The 25,719-nt window shown below is 39.7% G+C and overlaps 1 protein-coding gene across 2 annotated transcripts; it reads left to right on the top strand.

The window, feature by feature from the left end:
- Positions 1 to 20,643: 20,643 nt before the first annotated feature.
- Positions 20,644 to 23,719, top strand: LOC109076768 (antimicrobial peptide NK-lysin-like). Of its 2 annotated transcripts, XM_042773575.1 has the most exons (5): positions 20,644 to 20,786; positions 21,075 to 21,189; positions 21,443 to 21,507; positions 22,036 to 22,131; positions 22,228 to 23,719. In XM_042773575.1, exons 2-5 carry the CDS (start codon positions 21,147 to 21,149, stop codon positions 22,387 to 22,389), a joined length of 366 nt encoding a protein of 121 aa, XP_042629509.1. In that variant the 5' UTR covers positions 20,644 to 20,786; positions 21,075 to 21,146; the 3' UTR covers positions 22,390 to 23,719. The 2 variants fall into 2 exon arrangements, with proteins under 2 accessions (XP_042629509.1, XP_018947975.1); XM_019092430.2 differs by lacking the exon at positions 20,644 to 20,786 and having other exon boundaries at positions 20,955 to 21,189.
- The last annotated feature ends 2,000 nt before the right edge of the window (positions 23,720 to 25,719 follow it).

The raw sequence follows: 25,719 nt of genomic DNA, 5'->3' as shown, positions 1-25,719 counted from the left end.
TAGATTTTAAATGTCATATAAACTATTGACTCAAAAATACTGCCATATGTTGATATATTAGGGTGAAATAGAAACAGAACAACTCCCTGGAAAGTGCTGGGCTTGCAAGTGGGTGATGAGGAAGCTGAAAAAACAGATCTCCAATGGAGCCACTCCGGTTGGTAACAATACATTTTTATAAGCTTTAATAAATTGATGCGAAACTAATGACTTAATTTCCTCCAGGATGACATTAAAACGAAGCTGGGGATGGTCTGTGATGAGATCGGCTTCCTAAAGTCAATATGTAGGAAGTTAGTGAACCAGTACACAGACACTCTGGTTGAAGAACTTTCAACTACTGATGACGCCAGAACCATCTGTGCTAACATTGGTGTTTGCAAGAAATAGGCATGGAGTTCATGACCTTATAAAAGTTTAAGAATCATATTTGATCAATTAAAGAAATGCATAAGGCTTTTTTGTTTGTTTGTTTGTTTCCGAAGGGCTTTTCCACACTGGCTTTGACCTCAGGTTACTGTCATTCTAAACCCAGTTTTTAACCCCGGGTAAAAGAACGTTTCACAATTGTAATTTAGAAACGGAGTTAGCACAGCTTTTTACCAGGGGTTATTAAACCCTGCTCCAGAGCAAGACATTGTTTTTCGGTGTTAGGTAACTTGTACGTTGAGAAACGATGCAGTGAAAGTTATGGTTAGATACTTAGCCACGGGTTCAGACAGTCTCCTTGCAGAAACAGTAGTTTCAGCTTTTTGAAGGGAAAAATGTCAAATGATAACTGAAAACATTTGGAGTGAAGAAGAAACAATTTAATTCTTACCTAAATGGACCATTTAAGTCCATTCAGAGTAAAAAAAAAAAAAACCTTAAAATACAGTCAGCATTATATGTAATGCGTACGTTTAGAATGACTCTTTAAGCCGAGGTCATTCTAAACGTATGCATTATGTATAATGCTGACTGTATGTAAAGTTTTTTTTCTCTCTCTGAATGGACTTTCCAGTTCACCCAAAAATTATAATACTCATCATACTCATTTACTCAAACACCTCAAGTTGTTCCAAACCTATCTTCTTTTATGTTCAACAGAAGAAAGAAACTCAAAACTCTAGAAAAACTAAATGATGACAAAATTATCAAATTATTTTCAACTATCCCTTAAACAACCCCAAAACTAAAAAAACTGTTAAAATTACCGTTAAAAATATCTTGAAAAAGTGGTGAAATTCTGCACTAGAGCTAACGTTGTGTGAGTATCGTAGCTTTGTTTTTGTATATCACAGTTTTTTTGCATATTTGTCGTGTATACTCAACTTTGCAACTTTTTTCTGCATCCAATTGGAAAATAAATGTGTGAAACAAACTTTAATGTGTGACATGATGTGTATGTTTGAATAAGTATTTATTGGTCTGTTTCTTGGTCAATCAGCACTATAGCACATAAATTAATATCTCATGTCCAAAACAAACAAATAATTAAATAAAACAAACAATTAAAAACAAAAAAAAATAACCGAAAGAAGCAACAGAATAAAATGGGTTTCGGTCACAATTATAAACAAACATACATGCCCATTCAAATAATTACAACAAAAAAACACAAAATGACAGCAAACATGCTAAAGTTAGACAGTATTTACAGACAAATGTTTTAAAACATTTGTCCATTTTTAGACAATTTTATGACAAGCTGACACATGACAGCCTGTCTTGAAGAATGAGAGGAACTTAAAATATGACAGGACACAGTGAGTCGTGTCCACAATAACACCAATCATTATCAGTTTGTTTAAATGGTTGGTGACACATCCAGCAATTCAAATTTTGTGCAAATTTCCTGTGAGATACTGCAAGATGCTGCTACTGTGAGATTATCGTATGATTGCATGCAGCTTTATAATAAAAAATGAGGCATGAAAAACAATGTCAGAAATTTGTCATCACTCTAAGTAATTTGAAATCTTTATTAGGCTATATGATGCTGCAACATATACAAACACTTTCCCTTATCACTTTCAGGAGTAATAAAATTGCTTAATCGATTAAAAGTAAAACAGAATCACATCTTATTAGTACTAGTATTTCCTTCCATTTGTTATCAGATTTGAAAGCTTGGAAAGCAATAGTACAGGTCTGAATTGTCAGTAAACCTATTACAGGAAAAGGACCTTCAAATTCCCTTCGAGTTTAAACATCTTGCTTGAGTCCAGTTCATCACTGTTTTGTAGTTGGAGCCTACAACTAGAGGTCTTCACAGTGCACCCGAGACCCGTCGACCCGGGACCCGTACGGGTTCGGGTCTATATTTTAAATGATCAGCCGGGTCGGGTCCGAATCTATTACTTCGGGTCCCGGGTCTGTTTAACATTGTGTGTAATACCCGTGCGATCGGAGTCATCGGACTCGGAGAACACCCGGCCGTGATCAGACACTGCTTGTGTTTTTTGTAACTTGCAACTTGAAAAGAAAAGTGTGAGAAAAAAAAAGCGATCTCTCTCTCTCTCTCTCCTCTCTGCCGTTAGAAACAGAGCGCGCAGACTCCGAGTTAATAGGGACTTTAAGCAACAGCCTCTGGTGGAACGGCAACGCCATTCTGGCGTTGTATTGCGCATGCGCAAATTTAACTGCTACTTTGTGACGTTCTACTTTAACGGTCTCTACTACGGGAGAACAGCTGATTTGCCGGAGTCGCTACAACTAGACTTATTTACATCATACAATATAAAAAACATGGCATATGACACTGTAATTTGCATCAGTTTATGATTGTACCACTAGTGTTTTATATAATATGTGTTAAGCTAATTTTAATTATTTTTTTCCGACTCCTCCCACAACACTTCTCTGATCACAAACGATCTCATTGGGAATCCCGAGAATCTACCAGAATTGGTAGGTCACATTTTCTGACACGAAATTCATTTAAGCATTCGTCTTCCTCCATGTAATCAAGGTTAAAAGGCAAGTATTGCTTACATGGTAAATCTAGGTTTTTAGACTTATTTACATCATACAATATTAAAAACTCCTCTTCTGACAAAAGATTGTCATTCAATAATAATCCTTCTCTTGCTTTTTTAAATGACTTTTTTTTTGTATCTCAATAAATGAATTAATGCCGCGTTGCGCTGTCCTGTTTACCGTTGCTTAGTGATTTTTACGTTCTTGGCTACGGCGGTGTGACAGCAAACTTCCGGTCGCTGTAGCCGTTCCATTCGCAGCTGTTGCTTAAAGTCCCTAATGCAAGTGCACGCAACAGTAATAATGCTTGCAGACTTGACACACTCATATTTAATATATTTCAAATCAGCAACAAAATCTGAGGTGAACTGTCACATGAATGCTTTCTATGACGCTCAAATTGCGTTAAAAAGCATATTTTAGGTTGATCCAGCTAGCACGCATGTGCAGTCTCAAGCGCGTGTCATGTTTCTATGGCAACCAGTGAAGGACAAAATGACTTCGACCGCCAAACCGCGCTTTACATTTTCTCCCATTTTTATAATAATATAAATTAACCGTTTAATCTTAAAGTTTTAGTGGTCAGATTCAGACTCGACGCAGAGCAGAGAGCACAGAGATAATAGCAAATAAACAACGTCAGCGGCCATGGCACTGAACGAGCAATCGTTATCATAGTTCAAAAGGGCAAACAGTCGAAGTTATTATGCGAGTTAACTCGAGTCAGAATGTACATGTGCACAGTTGCATTTGTCATCCGTCACCGTGACATCAAGTGGACTTTTGAAGCTGAAATAATGAGTGGATTAAACTTGGACTTGGAATAACGAGAGGAATAACATGGATAACTTTCTTGTCGGAGGATTGTAATGCATCACAGGCAGTCAGGTACAAGGAAGAGAGACTACGGCTCTGGGTCCGGGTAGGCATTTCTCGGATCTACACGGGTCCGGGTCCAGCTTTTGAAATAATAGACAGGTCCGGGCCGGTTCGGTGTAGTACATTACGGGTCTCTTTCGGGTTCGGGCATGAATTTTTGGACCCGTGAAGACCTCTACCTACAACCTTTCAGAAATTTGATAATAAGTGAAAATTTGTGAATCTGAAATGGCAAGATGCTGGCGATCAAATCTGAATATCACTCAAGGAAAAGAAAATACCTTGAAGATTGAGATGGGTCAAAGGTCGCTGGGCCTCCATTAAGGCATTAAGGAGACACTGAAGGCCGACTGAGGTGATTGCCAGACAAGTCCAAAGACACCAGAGAGGGACAAACAGTAAGAATTTTGTTCATCTTAAGTGAAACTTGAAGTGATGTGTGGCCAAGTATGGTGTACCATACTCGAAATTTGTGCTTTGCATTTATCCCATCCAAGTACACACACACAACAGTGAGTAGTGGACAAACACACACGGTGAACACACACCCGGAGCAGTGGGTAGCCATTTATGCTGCGGCACCCGGTGAGCAGTTGGGGGTTCGGTGCCTTGGTCAAGGGTCTCACCTCATTCATGGTCATTGAAGGTGTAAGAGAGTGCTGTACATTCACTCCCTCCACCTACAACACCTGCCAGTACCAAGACTCAAACCCACAACCTTTGGGTTACAAGTCCGGCTCTCTAACCATTAGGACACAACACAAAAAGACTAGAATTGAAACCAAGAACCATTTCTTATTCAGACCTGGCTCTCTTTAAATTTAACAAATTAGGTGTTCATCGGAGTGGTTTAAAAGCAAGTAAAATTCTTAGACTTGAAATGGGAAAACACCAAAAAAGAGTTTTTGTGGGTGTAAAAAAATAAAATAAAAACTCTCCTTGGGTCAATATGACCAATCATAGAAAACTAAATAAATTCAAAGTAAATTGAAGTTTAGAACTGGAGAATGTTACCATATGCCTTTTGGAATTCCATATTCCTCTAGTGGCAGTAATCATAAAGTGCAAGTTCATGTCATTTTTCTACAAGGGGGCATCAGAGACACTCATGACCAACCGCATGATATGTTTTGATGCTCACAATTAAAATAGGGCTGCAAAGATGTTTTTTTTTTTTTTTTTGTGAAACAATGTAAACAAATATGCTTATTTTCAAAATAAAATACTGAATTTAAAGGTAAATAAATTTAAGTCATTGCTTCTTTTAATTGTGATGATTTTGGCTCACATTTAACAAAAACCCACCAATTCACTCAACAAATTAGAATACTTCATAAGACCAATAAAAAAATTTAAAAAAATAAAACATCTGGAAAGTATGGAAAGTATGTTCATTTACTGTACATGAACAGTAAATTAATACTCTATGGGGTTCAGGTCTGGTGAGTTTGCTGGCCAGTCAAGCACACCAACACCATGGTCATTTAACCAACTTTTGGTGCTTTTGGCAGTGTGGGCAGGTGCCAAACCCTGCTTGAAAATTAAATCAGCATCTTCAGAAAGCTGGTCAGGAGAAGGAAGCATGAAATGCTACGAAATTTCTTGGTAAACGGGTGCAGTGACTTTGGTTTTCAAAAAACACAATGGACCAACACCAGCAGATGACATTGCACCCCAAATCATCACAGACTGTGGAAACTTAACACTGGACTTCAAGCAATTTGGGCTATGAGCTTCTCCACCCTTCCTTCAGACTCTAGGACCTTGGTTTTCAAATGAAATACAAAACTTGCTCTCCTCTGAAAAGAGGACTTTGGACCACTGGACAACAGTCCAGTTCTTCTTCTCCTTAGCCCAGGTAAGACGCCTCTGATGTTATCTGTGGTTCAAGAGCAGCTTAACAAGAGGAATACGACAACTGTAGCCCAATTCCTTGACATGTCTGTGCGTGGTGGCTCTTGATGCCTTGAGCCCAGCCTCAGTCCATTCCTTGTGAAGTTCACTCAAATTCTTGAATCAATTTTGCTTGACAATCCTCATAAGGCTGCGGTTCTCTTGGTTGGTTGTGCATCTTTTTCTTCCCACACTTTTTCCTTCCACTCAACTTTCTGTTAAACATGCTTGGATACAGCACTCTGTGAACAGCCAGCTTCTTTGGCAATGAATGTTTGTGGCTTAACCTCCTTGTGAAGGGTGTCAATGATTGTCTTCTGGACAACTGTCAGATCAGCAGTCTTCCCCATTATTGTGTAGCCTAGTGAACCAAACTGAGAGACCATTTTGAAGGCTCAGGAAACCTTTGCAGGTGTTTTGAGTTGATTAGCTGATTGGCATGTCAATATATTCTAATTTGTTGAGATAATGAATTGGTGGGGTTTTGTTAAATGTTAGCCAAAATCATCACAATTAAAAAGAACCAAAGACTTAAACTACTTCCGTCTGTGTGCACTGAATTTATTTAATACATGAGTTTTACAGTTTGAGTTGAATTACTGAAATAAATTAACTTTTCTATGACATTCTAATTTATTGAGATGCACCTGTATCTATAATTTAGCTGCAAACTGAAATAAGCATATAAATGATGCTTTACGTTTTGTAACAAATATTTCAGTACAGTAGAACAAGAGTTGAGTGATTCACCTAGCAAGCAAGAGGACACTGTGGTCCGTAAGGCTATTTCCAGCCAGATTTAAGTGTATGAGTGCATAGTCTCCTACCTGTCAGTCAGTCTCCCCTTTCGAATAATAAAACAGTCATCAAAACAAGAATGTGTGCTGAAGATGTTTAGTAATGTCTTCAACACAAGCTCGAAACCAGTGGAGCCCAGTGCATTATGGGAGAGGCACAACGACTAGGGAAGTTTTGGGTGGGGAAGTCGTTGCCTAGTGGTTAGAGAGTTTGATTCCTAACCCAAGGGTTGTGGGTTCGAGTCTCGGGCCAGCAAAATAACGACTGAGGTGCCTTTGTGCAAGGCACTGAACCCCCAACTGCTCCCGGGTGCCGCAGCATAAATGGCTGCTCACTGCTCCGGGTGTGTGTTCACGGTGTGTGTGTGTTCACTGCTGTGTGTGTGCACTTTGAATGGGTTAAATGCAGAGCACGAATTCTGAGTATGGGTCACCATACTTGGCTGTATGACACGTCACTCATTCAACTCCTCTAGACACTACATAGACAAAAGGAGAATATAAAGGAGACAGAGAGAAAATTCATTTAAAAAGAACAAAATTATTATGGAAACTCAAAACTCTGCATCATTATACAGTATGCATCAAAGTATATTATGCAGTACTTTTATCTTTGGATGATGATCAACAAGTAATCTGTCAGTATAAATTTCATGTGTGAATTTCTTTTAGACCATTAATGATTTCCTCATGAAACCATTAATCTAAATAAAAAAACAACAACTTTAAATCAATCATTTCCTTTCTCTTTGGAGTGTTGCAAGCTGTTCGTAAATAGATAAGATCCCTGAAGTTGCAAAGACTAAAGTCTCAAACTTATGGTAAGGGTCGTAACATTTCCATCACATGCTTGAAGCATTCGGCCAATCACAACGCACTGGATAGCTGCCAATTCAGAGCATACCTCGCTTTTCAGAATGATGAGCTTTGTAAAAATCAACGCGTTTCAGAAAGGCGGGGCATAGAGGAGAAACAATAATGTACAGTTTGTGGAAAATTATGTGATTTTTTAACCTTAAATCGCATAAACACATTTCATTATACCAAATACACAAAATAATTTTCTTTTTAGCTACATCATATGACCCCTTTAAGTATATTGAGAATATTCAATTATTCGTTTTTTTTTTTTTTTTATATTAACAGTTATTCAAAATATATCAATAGGGAAAAGAGCATTTAATATCCAATATCAACTGATTTGAATAAAAAAAAAATGCATTAAGAAAAACTCGATAATAATGGCAGATAACTGATATGAAAACTGATGTAATGTCTGTCCCTAACAGAAGAACGTCTAGGTTACGTATGTAGCCCTCATTCCCTGAAGGAGGGAACGGAGACGTTATGTCAGAAGAGAATGACGAATCACCTTCGAGTGGTAACAAAACGAGCCTATGGTACGTTGAGTACCTTGGTCTGTGGAATTTGCATCGCGAGCTGCGCCCTACCATGTGGGTATTTAAGGAGCAGCGCGAGCAACTCGCATTCTAGTCTTAGCTGAGAAGCCGAGGCATGTGGTCCAGCCATTCAGCGGGACAGCAATTGTGGCAAGGGGACGTAACGTCTCCATTCCCTCCTTCAGGCAACGAGGGTTACATATGTAACCTAGACGTTCCCTTTCAGTCGGTCACGTTCAACGTTATGTCAGAAGAGACTGACGAATGGGGTCCCTCCCAAAATGCTACAAGGTTGTCTTCCAGTGACCTGCGTAAGTGATAGCACCCTGTCATGAGGCAGCACGAGCGAAGAGCTATACCTAACACAGAATCCACTAGGTATCATATTCCAGCTGGAAGTATGCTAACAGGTTGCCTGCTCATAGGAGGTCTTACAAATCACATATCAACCAGCTTAGCGGTGATACATATGAATCTCTGAGGTATCCAGCCCGCAGGGTGGATATATTTAAATGACAGAGATGGCAAGGGAAAAGACACATGCTGCTGAGAGAGACTTACTGTGGAAATACATACATGGGATTGCCCAAGAGGGGAATCCCAACACATGGGGCACCTAGTCCAACACAGGGGCTGACCGACAGGGCATGCACGCAAGTGCTGGACACCAACAGAGCTGGAGGAACCCAGGGTTCTGAACTGTGGAACTCACCTGAGGAGAATAGCGCACGCATCCAGTCCATGGAGTGGAATGGTGCAGCAAGCGAATTGACACAGAGCAGGTCCTGTTTACATGGAGATTATAGACTCTCACAAACGTGTTAGGTGTCGCCCAGCCTGCAGCTCTACAGATGTCTGTTAGCGAGGCGTCATGCCCCAGTGCCCAGGAGGAACCCACACTTCTAGTTGAGTGGGCCCTCACCCCTAGGGGGCACAGAAGGTCTTGAGCCTGATAAGCCAAGACAATAGCATCCACTATCCAGTGGGATAACCTCTGCTTGGAGACAGCCTTTCCCTTCTGCTGGCCTCCAAAACAAACAAAGAGCTGGTCTGAGGTCCTAAAGAGTTGTGTCTACGTAAGAGCGGAGTGCACGTACTGGACAGAGCAGCGCCAGGACTGTGTCTGCCTTCTCCGGGGGCAGCGCTTGCAAGTTCACCACCTGATCTCTAAAAGGAGTGGTGGGAACTTTGGGCACGTATCCAGGCCAGGGTCTCAAGATAACGTGTGAGTTAGCCAGCCCGAATTCCAGCCACGCTTCGTCAACTGAAAATGCCTGCAATTCCCCAACCCTCTTAACCCGAAGCCAAAGCCGTCAGGAGCGCAGTTTTTAAAGATAAAAATTTCAGCTCTACTGACAGCAAGTGTACGAAGGGACCCTCACCTGCACAGCTGCTTATGGGCCGCAGAACAAAGACAAGACTGCACACAACACAAAATCTGCTCCAACCTAGAACAATAGAAGGGGTGCAGGATAGAATGAAGGTCAACCAAGACAGAGAGAAACATTACTATGACAGAGGATCACACGTGCTGCCAGCCCTTAGCCCAGGAGACACAGTGAGTTTAAGGGAGGGCAAGCAGTGGAGACCAGCTAAAGTAGTAAAACCAACACCCGAGTCACGGTCATACCTAGTGGAAGCAGAAGGACAGCAATACAGGCGAAATAGAAGAGAGCTCATCAAAACAGAGGAAGACACCCCAGCATGTACAGAGGGGAAAGAAGAGAACACTGAGAAAAAAAGAAAGACGATACACATTCAGAAAACCCAAACCAAAAGAAAGACTGAACTTGTAACAGAGAGAATGAACTTAACTGAAATACAAATACTTGAGAACAGGTTTAACTCATAACATTTGTTATCCCCTTACATGTTACCTTTGAACGTTCTTACTTAAATAATGCCTTCCTGAATGTTTCATTTTATAAACATTTTTCCTTTACAGGAGGTAGTTACAGAGAGCATCCTGACTTTTAAATGCTGCCATTTTAAGTTCAACCTTATGCAGTACTGTTGCCCTATATCTCTGTTAAATCACTTTAGAAAAGGGGAGATGTAATGATATAAGATATCCAGGACACAAGAGGGCGCTGTTGTATAATGGAGTTTCACAGACTAGTAGTGGCTGTGTGGATGTTTTGGTTATTTCATTAAAGCATTACAGTCTACCATCCGATGGAGTAAGTCTCATTCACATTACAACCCAGAAGGCCATAGCTGTGAATTCGCTGCTGTTTGGCAAGCCCGCCAATACAGGTATATGACTATTAATACAATGGAGTGGTTTCTGAGACCCCCCGATTCAAAGCCTTCAACTTCAGGGCTTAAACCCAAAAGACGACAATATGATGATGAGTGTTTGAGTTTAGGATTTACGTGAACAGGACCAACTGATGAACCACAACCTTTATGTGTGGTTTGTCAGTATATTTTGGCTAATGACAGCATGAGACCTGCAAAATTTTGGCGACACCTTGAAACCAAGCATGGTGAGGTAGCAGGAAAACCTCCAGAATTTTTCCAGAGAAAACTTCAAACCTTTCAAGGTCAGAAAAAAATTGTGGAAGATTTTGTCAAGTTAAATGGAAAGGCCACTGAACCTTCATATCACGTTGCAGTGCGTATTGCCAAGGCAGGCAAAGCACATACGACTGGAGAGACATTAGTTCTGCCAGCAGCAAAAGACCTGTGTTCCGTGATGCTAGGAGAGGCAGCGGCTTCTAAGCTTGATTCTGTTCCACTCTCTGACAACACAATAAGTCGGCGCATCTCAGACATGGCACAGGATGTGAAGGACCAAGTGTTAGACAGCGTCAGAAACAGCCCATTTTTTGCACTTCAGATCGACGAATTCACCGATGTGGCCAGCTGCGCTCAGCTTAACATATATGCGGTACGTAAAAAACATGGACATTTAAGAAGAGTTTCTATTTAGTAGTGCTTTGCCCACCCACACATCAGGTGAACACATTTTCAACAAATTGAATGAATTTGTGAGAAAGGATGATATAGACTGGGAACGCTGCTGTGGCATATGCAGTGATGGGGCAAAACAAATGACAGGCCGCCACAGTGGTCTCATATCGAGGGTTAAAGAGGTAGCTCCAAGAGCCGTGTGGACCCACTGCACAATCCATACACAAGCCTTAGCTGCCAAGAAGATGCCAAATGATCTTCGGAGTGTCCTCGATGAAGCTGTGAAAATTGTCAACCTGATAAAAGCACAACCTCTAAATGCTCATCTTTTCCACATTTTATGCAATGAATTGGGTGCGCATTACAAATAGCTGCTTCTGCACACCGAAATCTGCTGGCTGTCTCGGGGGAGAGTTCTATCACAACTTTTTGATTTGCATGAGGAAGTTCTACTTTTTCTGTCAAATGTTCAATCCCTACTGATGCAGCACATGAGTGATTCGAGCTGGATCGCAAGGTTGGCTTATTTGTCAGACATATTTAAACGCATCAACATGCTTAATACATCATTGCAGGGCAGCGACTGCAATGTGTTTTTGGCATTTGAGCATGTGTCCTCGTTACGAAGAAAGCTGGATCTATGGGCCACTCGTGTGCAGAAAGGATGCTTGGACATTGTTTCCTACACTGGCTGACTTCATGCAAGAGAAGGGGCCGACAGTGGTTCCTATTCAGCCTTTGGTCGCTGAACACCTAAGGGGTCTGTGTTACCAATTCACACACTATTTTACCAACAAGACTATCCAGGACGAGTGGATTTGCAATCCATTCAAGTTCAAGCCAGCAGAAAGTGACGCACTCTCTATACAAGACGAAGAGGCTTTGATTGATCTGACTAGTAATCATGAATTGAAGCAAATGATTACACACTCTTCAGAATTGGACATTTCTGTCTCTCTGTTCAAAATGAATTTCCTGAACTTACACAAAGGGCACTGAGGAAAATTTTACCATTTGTTTCAACGTATTTGTGCGAATCAGGATTTTCTATTCTGACATTCATCAAGCACAAATATCGTTCATGTCTTCAAGTGGAGGATGACCTTCATCTGTTTCTGATGTCACTGCAACCACAAATTGTCTTCTCTGAGCAGCGAGGAAACAAATGCGTACCACTCAATAAGGTAGGAATATAATTATTTAAGCATATAAATCAGTAGTAGAGATGTTTAAATTTTGGCATTGTTTAAAGTTCTTTCCACACTCTCTGTTACAGATCATCTGACTGTTTTGACTGGGGTGGACAGTTCTTACAATTTTAAATTGCTAAAAAAAACCTTCATTGTTTTTGTTTCATTATTCTTAGTTTTAAAACGTTATATTAACCTACTTGTTATTACTCTAAAAATAACTGCACTTTTCATGTTAACAAAAATAATGATAAAAGTGAGTTAACAGTCTGACATTGCTCTGTGTGTTTATCTGTGTGTGTGTTTGGGGGGGGGGGTGCCATTGGGTAAGTTGTGTCAAAAGGGAGGCCCACTGTCTTAGACTTTGAAAACTCCTGGTTTAACCCAAGCTAAAGAATAATAATGCGCATTTGATGAGATATAACTGTAGTCCAAAATTATGAAATGCATTATTTGAATGCTTAGCCAAAGAGATGTGTTTTTAATCTAGATTTAAACAGTGTCTGAAGGAAGGCTATTCCAGAGTTTGGGAGCCAAATGCGAAAAAGTTCCACCTCCTTTAGTGGACTTTGCTCTCCTAAGCACTACCAAAAGTCCAGTGTTTTGTGACCTTAGGGAGCGTGATGGATTGTAGCGTGGTAGATGACTAGTTAGGTACGCAGGAGCTAAACCATTAAGGGCCTTATAAGTAAGTAATAATATTTTGTAACTGATACGGAACTTAATTGGTTGCCTGTTGGGGTAATATGATCATATTTTCTTGAACTGGTAAGGACTCTAGCCGCTGCATTTTGGACTACCTAGAAGTGCATTACAATAGCCCAGTGTAGAGGTCATGAATGTATGAACTAGCTTTTCTGCATCAGAAACAGGTAACATGTTTCGTAGCTTGGCAAAGTTTCTAAGCTGGAAGAATGCTGTTTTTGTAACATGGGAAATATGATTTTCAAAAGACGCTGTCTAATAAAACACCCAGATTTTTGACTGTAGAGGAAGTAACAGTACATCCGTCTAGTTGCAAATTGTAATCTACGAGATTCTGTATAATGTTTTTGGTCCAATAAGTAATATCTCTGTCTTATCTGAATTTAATAGGTAATAATAATTATTATAATTATAAAAATTATTGGTCATCCAATCTTTCACATTTTTAACACACTCTGTTAGCTAAGATAATTTAGAAGTTTCATCTGGTCTTGTTGAGATATATAGTTGAGTATCATCAGCATAACAGTGGAAACTAATCCCGTATTTTCTAATAATATTACCAAGGGGCAACATGTATAATGAAAATAGCAGAGGACCTAGGACAGATCCTTGTGGCACTCCATAATTTACTGGTGATAAATGAGATGACTCCCCATTTAAATAAACAAAGTGGTAGCGATCAGACAGGTAGGGTCTAAACCATCTCAAAGCCTGCCCTTGAATACCTGTATAGTTTTGTAATCGATCTATGAGTATGTCATGATCTATGGTGTCAAACTCAGCACTAAGATCAAGTAAAACTAGCAATGAGATGCAGCCTTGGTCTGACGCAAGAAGCAAGTCATTTGTAATTGTAACAAGTGCAGTTTCTGTGCTATGATGGGGCCTGAAACCCGACTGAAATTCTTCATAGAAATAAATTATTTTGCAGGAAGGGGCACAATTGAGCAGACACAACTTTTTTTTAAATTTTAGACATAAATGGAAGATTTGAAATGGGTCTGTAATTTGCCAGTTCACTAGGATCTAGTTGTGGTTTCTTAATAAGAGGCTATTGTACTGTGCCAGTTTAAACATTTAAGAACCAGAGGATGCGAGCTCAGCTCCTGTGAGCAGTGAGAAGATTTGTGCATGCGCTCATCCGAAGTGCGCAAACCCGCGTCTCAGAGACCAGACTTGAAGTTTCCAGAGGTCAGGATGCAGGTGCCATATGGTGCCCCGTCTTTGAGTCAGAAGATTCTTCATCAGAGGAATCCACCAGTGAGGGGCTGTCGTGAGGAGCACTAGTTCGGGGAACCAGGTCTAAGTGGGCCATTATGGCACCAAAAGCAAGACCTGCTCCTCGTCCTCCCTGACCTTGCACAGCGTCTGTGCGAGAAGGTTCACTGAGGGTAACGCATACTTGCGCAGGCCCCACGGCCAGCTGTGTGGCAGTGCTCCCTCGGTCAGGGAGTAGACCAACTTGCAGTGAAAGGTCTCTGGTGAGGCAAACAGGTCTACCTGAGCAGCACCGAAACGTCTCCAAATCGTACGAGGATGGAGTCGGGAGCGTAGCTCGAGACAGCTCATCGGCCTTATGGTTGAACAGGCCCAGAATATGAATGGCATGAAGTGACCTCAGAACCTTTCGACTCCAAAGGAGGAGGTGGCGGCCGAGTTGCAACATGCTACGGTCGCTGTGCACGTGATTGCCTCGTAAGCGCCCTTTGAGACGGTTCAAGGCAAGGTGTACTGCTAACAACTCTAGGCAATTGATATGCCAATGCAGATGGGGACCCGTTCTACGTGGCCCCCCAGCTGGTGGTGGAGGCACCCGGGTTAACCACAGCATGCCTGGAGACCTGTTCCAGGGGCACGGGGTGAAGGTCTGGCGACAGGCCAGTGTAACTTTGACCCAGTAAGTGCCACGCTTCCACATCCACCTCAGGACTCTGCCATGAAGCTAGTGCTGAAGCGGTCTCATATGCAATAGCCCTAGCAGTGTAAGTGCCGCTGCAGCTGTCATATGGCCCAGGAGCCCCTGAAATGTTTCAGTGGGACCGCTGTTCTGCCCTTGAATGAATTCAAGCAGGTCAGCACCGACCGCACACATTCCTCTGTGAGGCATGCTGTCTGTTCGACCGAATCCAAATCCATACTGATAAAAATGATCCTCTGCATCGGGGAGAGTTTGCTATTTTCCCAGTTGACCAGAAGACCCAACAGGCTGAGGTGCCGGAGCACCAGTTCCCTGTGCTCGCACAACTGATCCCGAGACTGTGTTAGTATAAGCCAATCATTAAGATAGTTGAGGATGTGAACACCCTGCTCTCTGAGGGGAACAAGAGCCGCCTCCATGACTTTCGTGAAGACACGGGGGAACAGGGACAGCCCGAAGGGCAGGACCTTGTACTGATATGCCTATCCTTCGAACCCAAACCACAGAAAAAGTCTGTGGTGCGGAAGGATCGACACATGAAAGTACGCATCCTTCAGGTCAATCGCTGCAAACCAATCTAAAGGACGGATGTACCCGTAGATGTGTTTCTGCATCAACATCTTGAGCGGTAATCGATGAAGGGCCCAGTTCAAGACTCGCAGGTCCAAGATTGGCCATAACCCGCCGCCTTTCTTGGGTAAGATGAAGTAAGGGCTGTAAAACGCCGTCCTCATATCGGCTGGAGGGACCTGCTCTATCACATCCTTCACCAGTAAGACTGTGATTTCCGCATTCAAGACAGGAGCATCAGCTGCCTTCACTGTAGTGATGCAGATACCGCTGAACTTGGGGGGACACTGGACAAACTGAATCGCATAGCAGAGGCTGATGGTCCGCAGAAGCCAGTGAGACAGGCTGGGTAACGCTAGCAAGGCACCCGGAAACCATGCAAGCGAGACCAACAGAACCACCACCGTACCCACAGTGGGGCAGCGAGGTGAAATGCAGGGACCCAGATTCCAGATTCTCCACCCGGCACAGCCATAACGCCATAGCGTGTAAGGCAGAGACAGCTTCTCCACAGGCTGTATAAGCATCGCCGGACAGGCCAGACGAGTACCTACAGACCCGGGAGGGGAGGCACGGCGGTATTAGGACACAACTGCATCGCAACCGACCGGGGAGACCCCCGTATACCCCCTCGCTGCACCACCGCCGAGGGTGGTGAGGGAGGAGGAACCATCAGGCTGGTTTCTGGCAGTCGGGAGGAGCACTGAAGGATACTGCTGGTACGCTCTTTGAAGAGGGCTCAGCACATTCCTTTGGCCGTTCAATTGGATTGGAAGCTCTAGAGGAGCGGTGAGCCCCCAAGGGTGTGATCCTCAAACCACCCGTGCCACTGCCGGAAGCAGTTCTCGCCTGTCGGCCGCCAGGACAACCCTGAGATAGCGGCAGCAGCAACGGAGCTCCGCCCCCCCCGGAGGAAACAGAGCCTGGCCCGCAGCTCCGAGACGATCATCTTCCTGCAATGGGGCAGACAAGTGAGGCAGTGATCGTGACCATCACCTAGCGCCAGGTAACGACCGCATCCAGAAACGCACGGTGAAACGATCTGTCGTCTTTACAAAGATGCACCCATTTATTGCACTTTTAGAGAAATTGCTCTTTTAGGGAAATGCTCTTTTATGTGCTGAGGCGCACAGGGGAATGGCCGCTTACAGCACAACGGGGTAGTGCAACCTGAAGTGTGCAACCCATTTGACACAGGAACGTCCACCACTGAAGCACCGTACCACCAACACCAAAAGCTTCCAAGAGCGCGTTGAACTCGTAGCTCACTGAAGACACTTAGATGGAGCAGAACGATGTTGTTGCTCGGCTCCGAAGCAAAAAGCAGATATGCATTGCACCTGCTGCCTTTATCTGTTCACGCTGTGATCAGCTGCAGCTGGATGCAATAATTGCATGGCAATGTGCATTGGCTCGTTTAGTTTACACTCAAAGTAGATTGGTCTATCGAAGCGATATCCCAATTCATCACTCATCTGACGTGACATTGAGAGTGACCGACTGAAGGGGGACTAAAGCTAAATAGAAATATTAATGAAAATGGCAAAAGCACTTAAGAAAAATTACTAAAACTTAAAATAAAATGAACACTAAAAATACATGTAAAAGCCAATTCAAAATATTAATAAACATTACAAAGTAAATAACTAATACTAAAATAACACTAATACCACTACAGTACAATCAAGGCCAAAGGTTTTGGCAGTGACAAAAATTTTGTGTTTTGCAAAGTTTGCTGCTTCAGTATTTGTAGATTATTTTTGTACACACATACCATGTAGTTTTCAAATAAGCATGAAGGACTTGATTAGTTGGATCAAGTGTGTTTAATTACGGTTGAATCTAAACTCTGCAGGGCTCCTGCCCTCCAGGAATTGAGTTTGACACCCCTGATTTAAGGGGTCTTCTTGTTTGCTCGAGCAACCATGTTGCCGCTGTTGCCGGTGTATGCTGAGATAATTCTCATACCCCTTCGTTTGAAGTGGGGTCCCGAAAAATCTTAATTTGAAGGACTATCTGGCCCTTCCCCCTACCCCTCCAACCAAAAGAGAATCGAGACTCCTGAGGGGTAGAAATGGGATTGGGCCTAAATACTATTATATATATGAAATATTATTTATTGAATAATAATAATAATTAAAAAACAAATCGAGAAATGGTTGGAGTTCCATTATCACTAGAATATAGCACTCATGGAAAAGGCTTTCAGCAAATCAGATTTGATGTACAAAATGTAAAAATTAATTGTCTGAATATATATTTGAATGCATAAATATTATAACAAATCAAAGTTTCAAATTGGAGTATGTTTCCATATTCCAGTTGATTTGCTCTGTATAAAATCTCCATAGAGATCCTATAGGCCACTCTAGAGGCAGTAACCATAAAATGCAAGTTAATGTCATTTCTTTTCCACAAGGGGGCATCAGACCCAATGCATGATATATTTTACAATCTTTTTGTGACACAAAGTAAACAAATATGCTTATTTTCAATAATAAATACAGAATTTAAGGTAAATAAAATAAAAATCACAAAAAACTATATATACTATATTGTTAATAGAAAATCAAAAAAAAGTTGATTTCATTAATTCCATTCAAAAAGTGAAACTTGTTTATTATATTCATTCATTACACACAGACTGATATATTTCAAATGTTTATTTCTTTTAATTTTGATGATTATAACTGACAACTAAGGAAAATCCCAAATTCAGTATCTCAGAAAATTAGAATATAACTTAAGACCAATACAAAGAAAGTATTTTTAGAAATCTTGGCCAACTAAAAAGTATAAAAATGAAAAGTATGAGCATGTACAGCACTCAATACTTAGTTGGGGCTCCTTTTGCCTGAATTACTGCAGCAATGCGGTGTGGCGATCAGTCTGTGGCACTGCTCAGGTGTAATGAAAGCCCAGGTTGCTCTGATAGTGGCCTTCAGCTCTTCTGCATTCTTGGGTCTGGCATATCGCATCTTCCGCTTCCCAATACCCCATAGATTTTCTATGGGGTTAAGGTCAGGCGAGTTTGCTTGCCAATTAAGAACAGGGATACCATGGTCCTTAAACCAGGTACTGGAAGCTTTGGCACTGTGTGCAGGTGCCAAGTCCTGTTGGAAAATGAACTCTGCATCTCCATAAAGTTGGTCAGCAGCAGGAAGCATGAAGTGCTCTAAAACTTCCTGGTATACGGCTGTGTTGACCTTGGACCTCAGAAAACACAGTGGACCAACACCAGCTGATGACATGGCACCCCAAACCATCACTGACTGTGGAAACTTTACACTGGACCTCAAGAAAACGTGGATTGTGTGCCTCTCCTCTCTTCCTCCAGACTCTGGGACCCTGATATCCAAAGTAAATGCAAAATTTACTTTCATCAGAGCACATAACTTTGGACTACTCAGCAGCAGTCCAGTCCTTTTTGAAGCGAGACGCTTCTGAAGCTGTCTGTTGTTCAAGAGTGGCTTGACACAAGGAATGCAACAGCTGAAGCCCATGTCTTGCATACGTCTTTGTGTAGTGGTTCTTGAAGCACTGACTCCAGCTGCAGTCCACTCTTTGTGAATCTCCCCCACATTTTTGAATGGGTTTTGTTTCACAGTCCTCTCCAGGGTGCGGTAATCCCTATTGCTTGTACACTTTTTTCTATCACATCTTTTCCTTCCCTTCGCCTCTCTATTAATGTGCTTCGACACAGAGCTCTGTGAACAGCCAGCCTTTTTTGCAATGACCTTTTGTGTCTTGCCCTCCTTGTGCAAGGTGTCAATGGTCGTCTTTTGGACAACTGTCAATTCAGCAGTCTTCCCCATGATTGTGCAGCCTACAGAACTAGACTGAGAGACCATTTAAAGGCTTTGCAGGTGTTTTGAGTTAATTAACTGATTAGAGTGTGGCACCAGGTGTCTTCAATATTGAACCTTTTCACAATATTCAAATTTTCTGAGATACTGAATTTGGGATTTTCCTTAGTTTTCACTTATAAACATCAAAATTAAAAGAAATAAACATTTGAAGTATATCAGTCTGTGTGTAATGAATAAATATAATATACAAGTTTCACTTTTTGAATGGAATTAGTGAAATAAATCAACTTTTTTATGATATTCTAATTAAATGACCAGCACCTGTATACGGTATTTTTAGGATCATTATCACATGATCCTTTAGAAATCATTCTAATATGATGATTCATTATCAAAGTTGGAAACAGTTCTGCTGCTTAATATTTTTTCAGAACATGTGATACTTTTTTAGGATACTTTGATGAATAAAAAGTAAAAAAAAAAAAAAAAAAATAAGCTATGTTTTTAAAATATAAATATTTTGTAATAACAATATACACTACTGGTCAGTAATTTGGGGTCAGTAATTTTTTTTTCTTTCTTTTTTTTAAATAAAATCAATACTTTTATTCAGCAAGGATGTGTTAAATTGATAAAAAGTGATATATTAAATATATTATTAGAATACATATTATTAGGGGTTTTTTTTTATTTTGAATAAATGCAGTTCTTTTTAACCTTTTAGTCATCAAATATATTAAACAGCAGAACTGTTTCCAACACTCATAATAAATCAGAATATTAGAATGATTTCTAAATGATCATGTGATAGACTGGATGTTACATGTGACACTGAAGGCTGGAGTAATGATGCTGAAAATTCAGCTTTGCATCACAGGAATAATTTTTTTTTTTTTAATTATATTCAAATAGAAAAACTATTATTTTAAGTTGTAATAATATTTCACAATATTACTGTTTTTGTATTTTTGATCAAATAAATGCAGGCTTGATGAGCAGAAGAGATTTCTTTCAAAAACATTAAAAATAGTAATGTTTCCAAACTTTTGACCTGTACTGTATATATATATATATATATATATATATATATATATATATATATATATATATATATATATATATATATATAAAGATAATATTTTATCAAAATGGATTGATATAAGCTCTCCAGACCAAATGCTTAATGCTTCAGGTCATTTTGACCTGCAGAAGAGGTTTTGTTACTCTCTAACAAGGAGAGGATGATGGTTTAAAACACACACACACATACACACACACACACACACACACAATAACTAAATTTAATGATGCTCGGTTCTTTTAATTGTTTTCCTATGTGAATTCTATTGAACTCCATACTAAAACAGTTTTCTTTAACAGCACCAACAGTGTAGTCCGATTACAGAACGAAGGATTCTAATGAGTTGGTTCTTTTCAGTCTGTCAAAAACATACAGTACAGTATGAGGGGTCATAAAGGCCATGATTATTGAAAAGCCTCTTGCAAACACTAGTGAAATTAAAACTTATATAAACATTAATGAAATTCATTCATATGCATTACTTCAAATAAGCCTGAAGGACTTAATTAGCTGGATCAGGTGCATTTAATGAAGGTTGAATCTAAACTCTGCAGGGCTGTGGCATTGTCGTTAAATGTCGATATAGCATCTGACACCATGATATTGTCACATAAACAACAACAAAGCCCTGTGATCAAAAATAAATGTGACTGAATTTGTACAGGTATGTCTTATTAATCTGTTTGAAAATATCTATTTTGCATTCCTAGAAATTAAGAAAAGTGTTTTTTTATTTATTTATTTATTTTCAAGCAAATAAATAAATAAAATCAAAAACGCCCACAATTTTTTTCACAAATGACACCCTAAGTATCACATACAGGATGTTATAAAAAAAAAAAAAAAAAAATTAAAAAGTAATGCAAGGAGTGATTGTACATCTTCACGTTGCGGGTGTTACTGTTCTCTCTTTGTCTGTGGTTTCTGGTTAAAAACTGTGTTTTTTAAACAGTGGCACCAAAGCCCTACAACAAGCAGAGAGTTTTCAGTCTCATTGTGTTCAGACTTTTTTTTGCCAAACAAGATGCTGTGGAAAATCATCCTGATCACCTTGCTGATATTCTCAGGTAAAATCGGCACAGATCAGTTGTTAAGTTATCTTTATCAATCTATTTGTTTTTATTCTGTGTGCCTAGCTGGCACATACACACAGAAACAGCATAGACTGATTTGGACCAGCTTAAGTTCACTGAGGGTCATACTAAAACAAGTGCCAAATATATACATATCATATTCTCGCTGTTTAAGTCATGCATTATATAAATTTCCCACATTTAGTACATAGTATGTATTACATTTATCATGCATTTTTCCTCACAGCTTGTGCTCAACACTGGGAAATGCACAAAGAAGAATCTATTGGAAATGAACTTGAAGAAAGCTCTGTAAGTTCTTAACTTCATTTATCATGAACATTCATCATGATCCCATTTTATGATCACTTGTAAAGTAGCACAGTGAACTGCTTTAACCAGATTGTGTATTATATCTATAATTAATGCTCAAAAATGTATTTTTAATATAGAAATTTCCATGTCTTTTTAAGATTGGATTCACTTGCATTATTTTTCAAGATTTTTTTTCCAAGTTTTCTATGACTGTAAAAAATTCACAAACTCCTATCTGAAAACAGCAAAACTACTTGATTGTGTAGTGATGGTGGAAGAATTTACAATTATAAATTGACCAAAAAACAACACAATTAAATAACTGTCAGCTGATTAATCAGTCTGACTGTTGTATTGATCACAATAAGAGGTCAGATCTTTGTCATACTGAAAAAGAGTATGCAAGATGCAGTTGAGCTTGGAAACGGTTTCCAAACAGCTAGTCTTCATGTCTGTTTTGAACTGCTAGATTCTAATTGTCAGATTGTATCTAAACTATTGACTCTATATCTGTTCTCTTAATAGGGTGAGATACAAACAGAACAACTTCCTGGATTGTGCTGGGCTTGCAAGTGGGCCATGGGGAAGCTGAAAAAACAAATCTCCAATGGGACAACTGCGGTTGGTAACAGTAGCCTACTGTTTCATATGATTTATTGAACAAATTTGTGTTAAACTAATGGCTTAATGTTAAATCTGCTGGTCACTTTCCTACAGGATGAAATTAAAAATAAACTCGGCACGACCTGTGATCAGATTGGCTTCCTGAAATCACTGTGTAGGAAGTTTGTGAACAAGTACATGGGCACTCTGATCGAAGAACTTTCAACTACTGATGACGCCAGAACCATCTGTGTTAACATTGGTATTTGCAAGTGATAAGAATGAAGTTAATGGCTTTTTAAAAGTTAAGGAATCCTTGATAAATTGAAGAAATGCGCAAGGCTTTTTTGTTTGTTTGTTTCTAAAGGGCTTTTCACACTGTACTTAACCCTGAGTTACTGTCATTCTAAACTCAATTTTTAACCCCGGGTAAAGGAATGTTTTACACTTGTAATTTAGAAACTGAGTTAGAACCACTTTTTAAAACAATGCGGTGTTAGAATGTTACGTTAGACAGTAACAGAAACTATGTGCAGGACTGTGCTGCCTTCATATGCTATCAGAAATTTCCTATTTCCCACTTATGAAGTCGTGATTACGAGCTTGTCGTATTCAAGTGCTTTAATGTCGGAAAGAATAAAATGTAGCATTCCATTGGTTGACTATCATAAACATTCACCGCGCTACACATGCAGTTGACTGACAATTCTGGAATGTCAGTCAAATACATGCTTATTTCAATGCTTATAAAACATACAATATGCTTCAAATGATCGTTCATATCTGGCCTATATATACACAACTTTAGCGACAAGATAAAGGGATGTAGTTGTTGACAGCAGCAAAGACCCGCCCAACTCGGAAACTCTGGTATCAAAATGATTTCAGAATTTCCCAGTAGTGAATACGAATTGAGAGGCGTTCACATCTAATTTCCGATTAGAAAACGTGTATTTACGATAATTCCGGTAGCACATGAAGGCAGCATTAACCAATGAGCGAGGTAAGTGGCCGCTTAGGGCCCAGGGTAATCAAGGGGCCCCATCTGATATTGGCGAAACATATTTGGCAAACGCTACAGTGTGTATGCCTATTTGAGTTGCTTTCCAGAGGAAGAGATCTTTAACAGACATTTTGCAGACGTGTGCCTGTACTATCTGGGTACCGTATGCCTTTAGTACATTTGGAGTATGGAACAAGTTGGGATAAATTTATATTTGAATCCTTTTTGTAAAAAAGATTGAAGAAGGTTACAATCCATTAAATGGACATGTGCAAGCATTTTTTTTTATATATATATAATTTCTTCTTTTGTGATCCGAAAAAAATAAGCAGTATATCTTCTTTATGTTCAACAGAAGAAAGAAACTCATACAGGTTTGGAACAACTTGAGGGTGATTAATTTTGGGTGAACTATCCCTTTAACTATTTTAAGTGTGAAAAGCCCTTAAGCTTTTGCTTTAGCTGGGAAAGTTGGTGAAATTCTGCAATAGAGCTAAGGATGCGAGTATTGTGGTTTTGAATATCACAGTTTTTTGCTTATTTGTTGTGTACACTCAACTTTAGACCCCTTTTTTGCATTAAACTAAAATGTGTAAAAAAAAAAAAAAACGTTTTGTGACCTGATTTTGTTCTTTTACAAGTTTTGGAGATATTTTTACAAACAGAGTATGCTTGAATTAATGTTTTGTTGGTCTGTTTCTTGGTCCATCAGCACCATATTTCAAACTCATAATTTCTTAAATTTCACAAATAATCAGCAGTAAAGAAGATTTAGACGAAGATCGTCAAGACTGTCAAAGACTGACAGCCTGTCTTGAAGAATGAGAGGAACTTAAAATATGACAGGACACAGTGAGTCCCGTTCACAATAACACCGATCATTATCAGTTAGTTTAAATGGTTGGTGACACATCCAGCAATTCAAATTTTGTGCAAATGAGCTTCTCAAACAGCTCTTCCTGTGAGATACTGCAAGATGCTACTACTGCGAGATCATTATGTGACTGCATGCAGCTTTATAATAAATAAAATGAGGCATGAAAAACAATGTCAGAAATTTGCCATCACTCCAAGTAATTTGAAATCTTTATGATTTGATGCTGCAACATATACAAACACTGTCCCTTATCACTTTTAGGAGTAATAAAATTGATTAATTGATAAAAAAGAAAAAGTAAAACAGAACCACATCTTATTAGTACTAGTATTTCCTTCCGTTTTTTATCAGATTTGAAAGCTTGGAGAGCAATAGTACAGGTCTGAATTGTCAGTAAACCTATTACAGGAAAAGTACCTTCAAATTCCCTTCGAGTTTAAACATCTTGCTTGAATCCAGTTCATCACTGTTTTGTAGTTGGAGCCTACAACCCTTCAAAACTTTGACAATAAGTGAAAATGTGTGACCAAGTGCACAAGTGTTCACAATTAAAATAGGACTGCAAGGTTGCTGTTTTTTTGTTTTTATTTTGTGAAACAATGTAAACAAATATCCTTATTTTTCATAATAAAATACTGAATTTAAAGGTAAATTATTATTATTATTATTATTATTATTTACCAATAATAATAATAATAGTAGTAAAAAATGCATAAATATAAAGGTATTATTTTACCTAAACTGATTGATATAAGTTATCTGGATCAGAAAATTATGCTACTTGCGAAGAGAGGTTTTGCTACTCTCTAACAAGAGAGGACGAGGGTTCAAATAAATAAAAAACAACTAAAGCAGGAATGCAAAACTCAATTCCTGGAGGGCCACAGCTCTGTAGAGTTTAGTTCCAACCCTGCTCCAACACACATACCATGCAGTTGTTTAATGTATAGTTAATGGCAATTATTGGATTACATTATACATGTTCCATGGTAGTACCATAATATTCTTGAAATTACCTTGGATTATGACAGCACATTTAATTTCAGTGCAATAGTATCACTATCTGACAACATGGTATCATCATATATACCTGCTGTAGTGTTGACACTGAATTGTATACTATTTAGATATATGTACTCAAAGTACAATAGTACTATAGTACAAGTACTATAATTTGTGAAAAATAAGTATTATACCTACAGGACGATGTAACAAGTTTGTGCTACTGGTCTCACTTCATGTCTGGCAACTCTGTGCTAGAGCCATTATGTAAACAAGTCGTGCACTATTAGTCCACTGCCCCCACAAATATGCAAATAAGCACATTAACCCAGGGCTTAAGAATGTACGGTGTGAAACATCGGCATATAAATAACCATGATTAATTGTCAAACCCTGGTAAATTATGAGCAGTGTGAAACATGAAGCAAGATAACACAGGATCCTGTTGACCCAGGGTTAACTATTTCAAGTGTGAAAAGCCCTTTAGTGTTCGCTTCAGCTGGGAAGAGTGCACTAGAGCTAATGGTATGATCAGTGCCATCCTTATGGGGGTGCAACTGGTGCGATTGCACCGGGCCCCGAGCAAACTGACCAATGGGGAACCAACGCCCAACCCCCAAACCCTCCGGAACACGACCATGAATGGACCCGCTCCATACCTCGCACCGGCCCCGTGTCAGCTAAGGACTGTTTCTGAGGAACTAAATTGTTATATACAATGCCC

The sequence above is a fragment of the Cyprinus carpio genome, chromosome A17 (assembly GCF_018340385.1).
Source record: "Cyprinus carpio isolate SPL01 chromosome A17, ASM1834038v1, whole genome shotgun sequence".
Classification (NCBI taxonomy): Eukaryota; Metazoa; Chordata; class Actinopteri; order Cypriniformes; family Cyprinidae; genus Cyprinus; species Cyprinus carpio.
The sequence above is the reverse complement of the archived record's forward strand: the minus strand, read 5'-3'. Positions and strand labels throughout refer to the sequence as shown.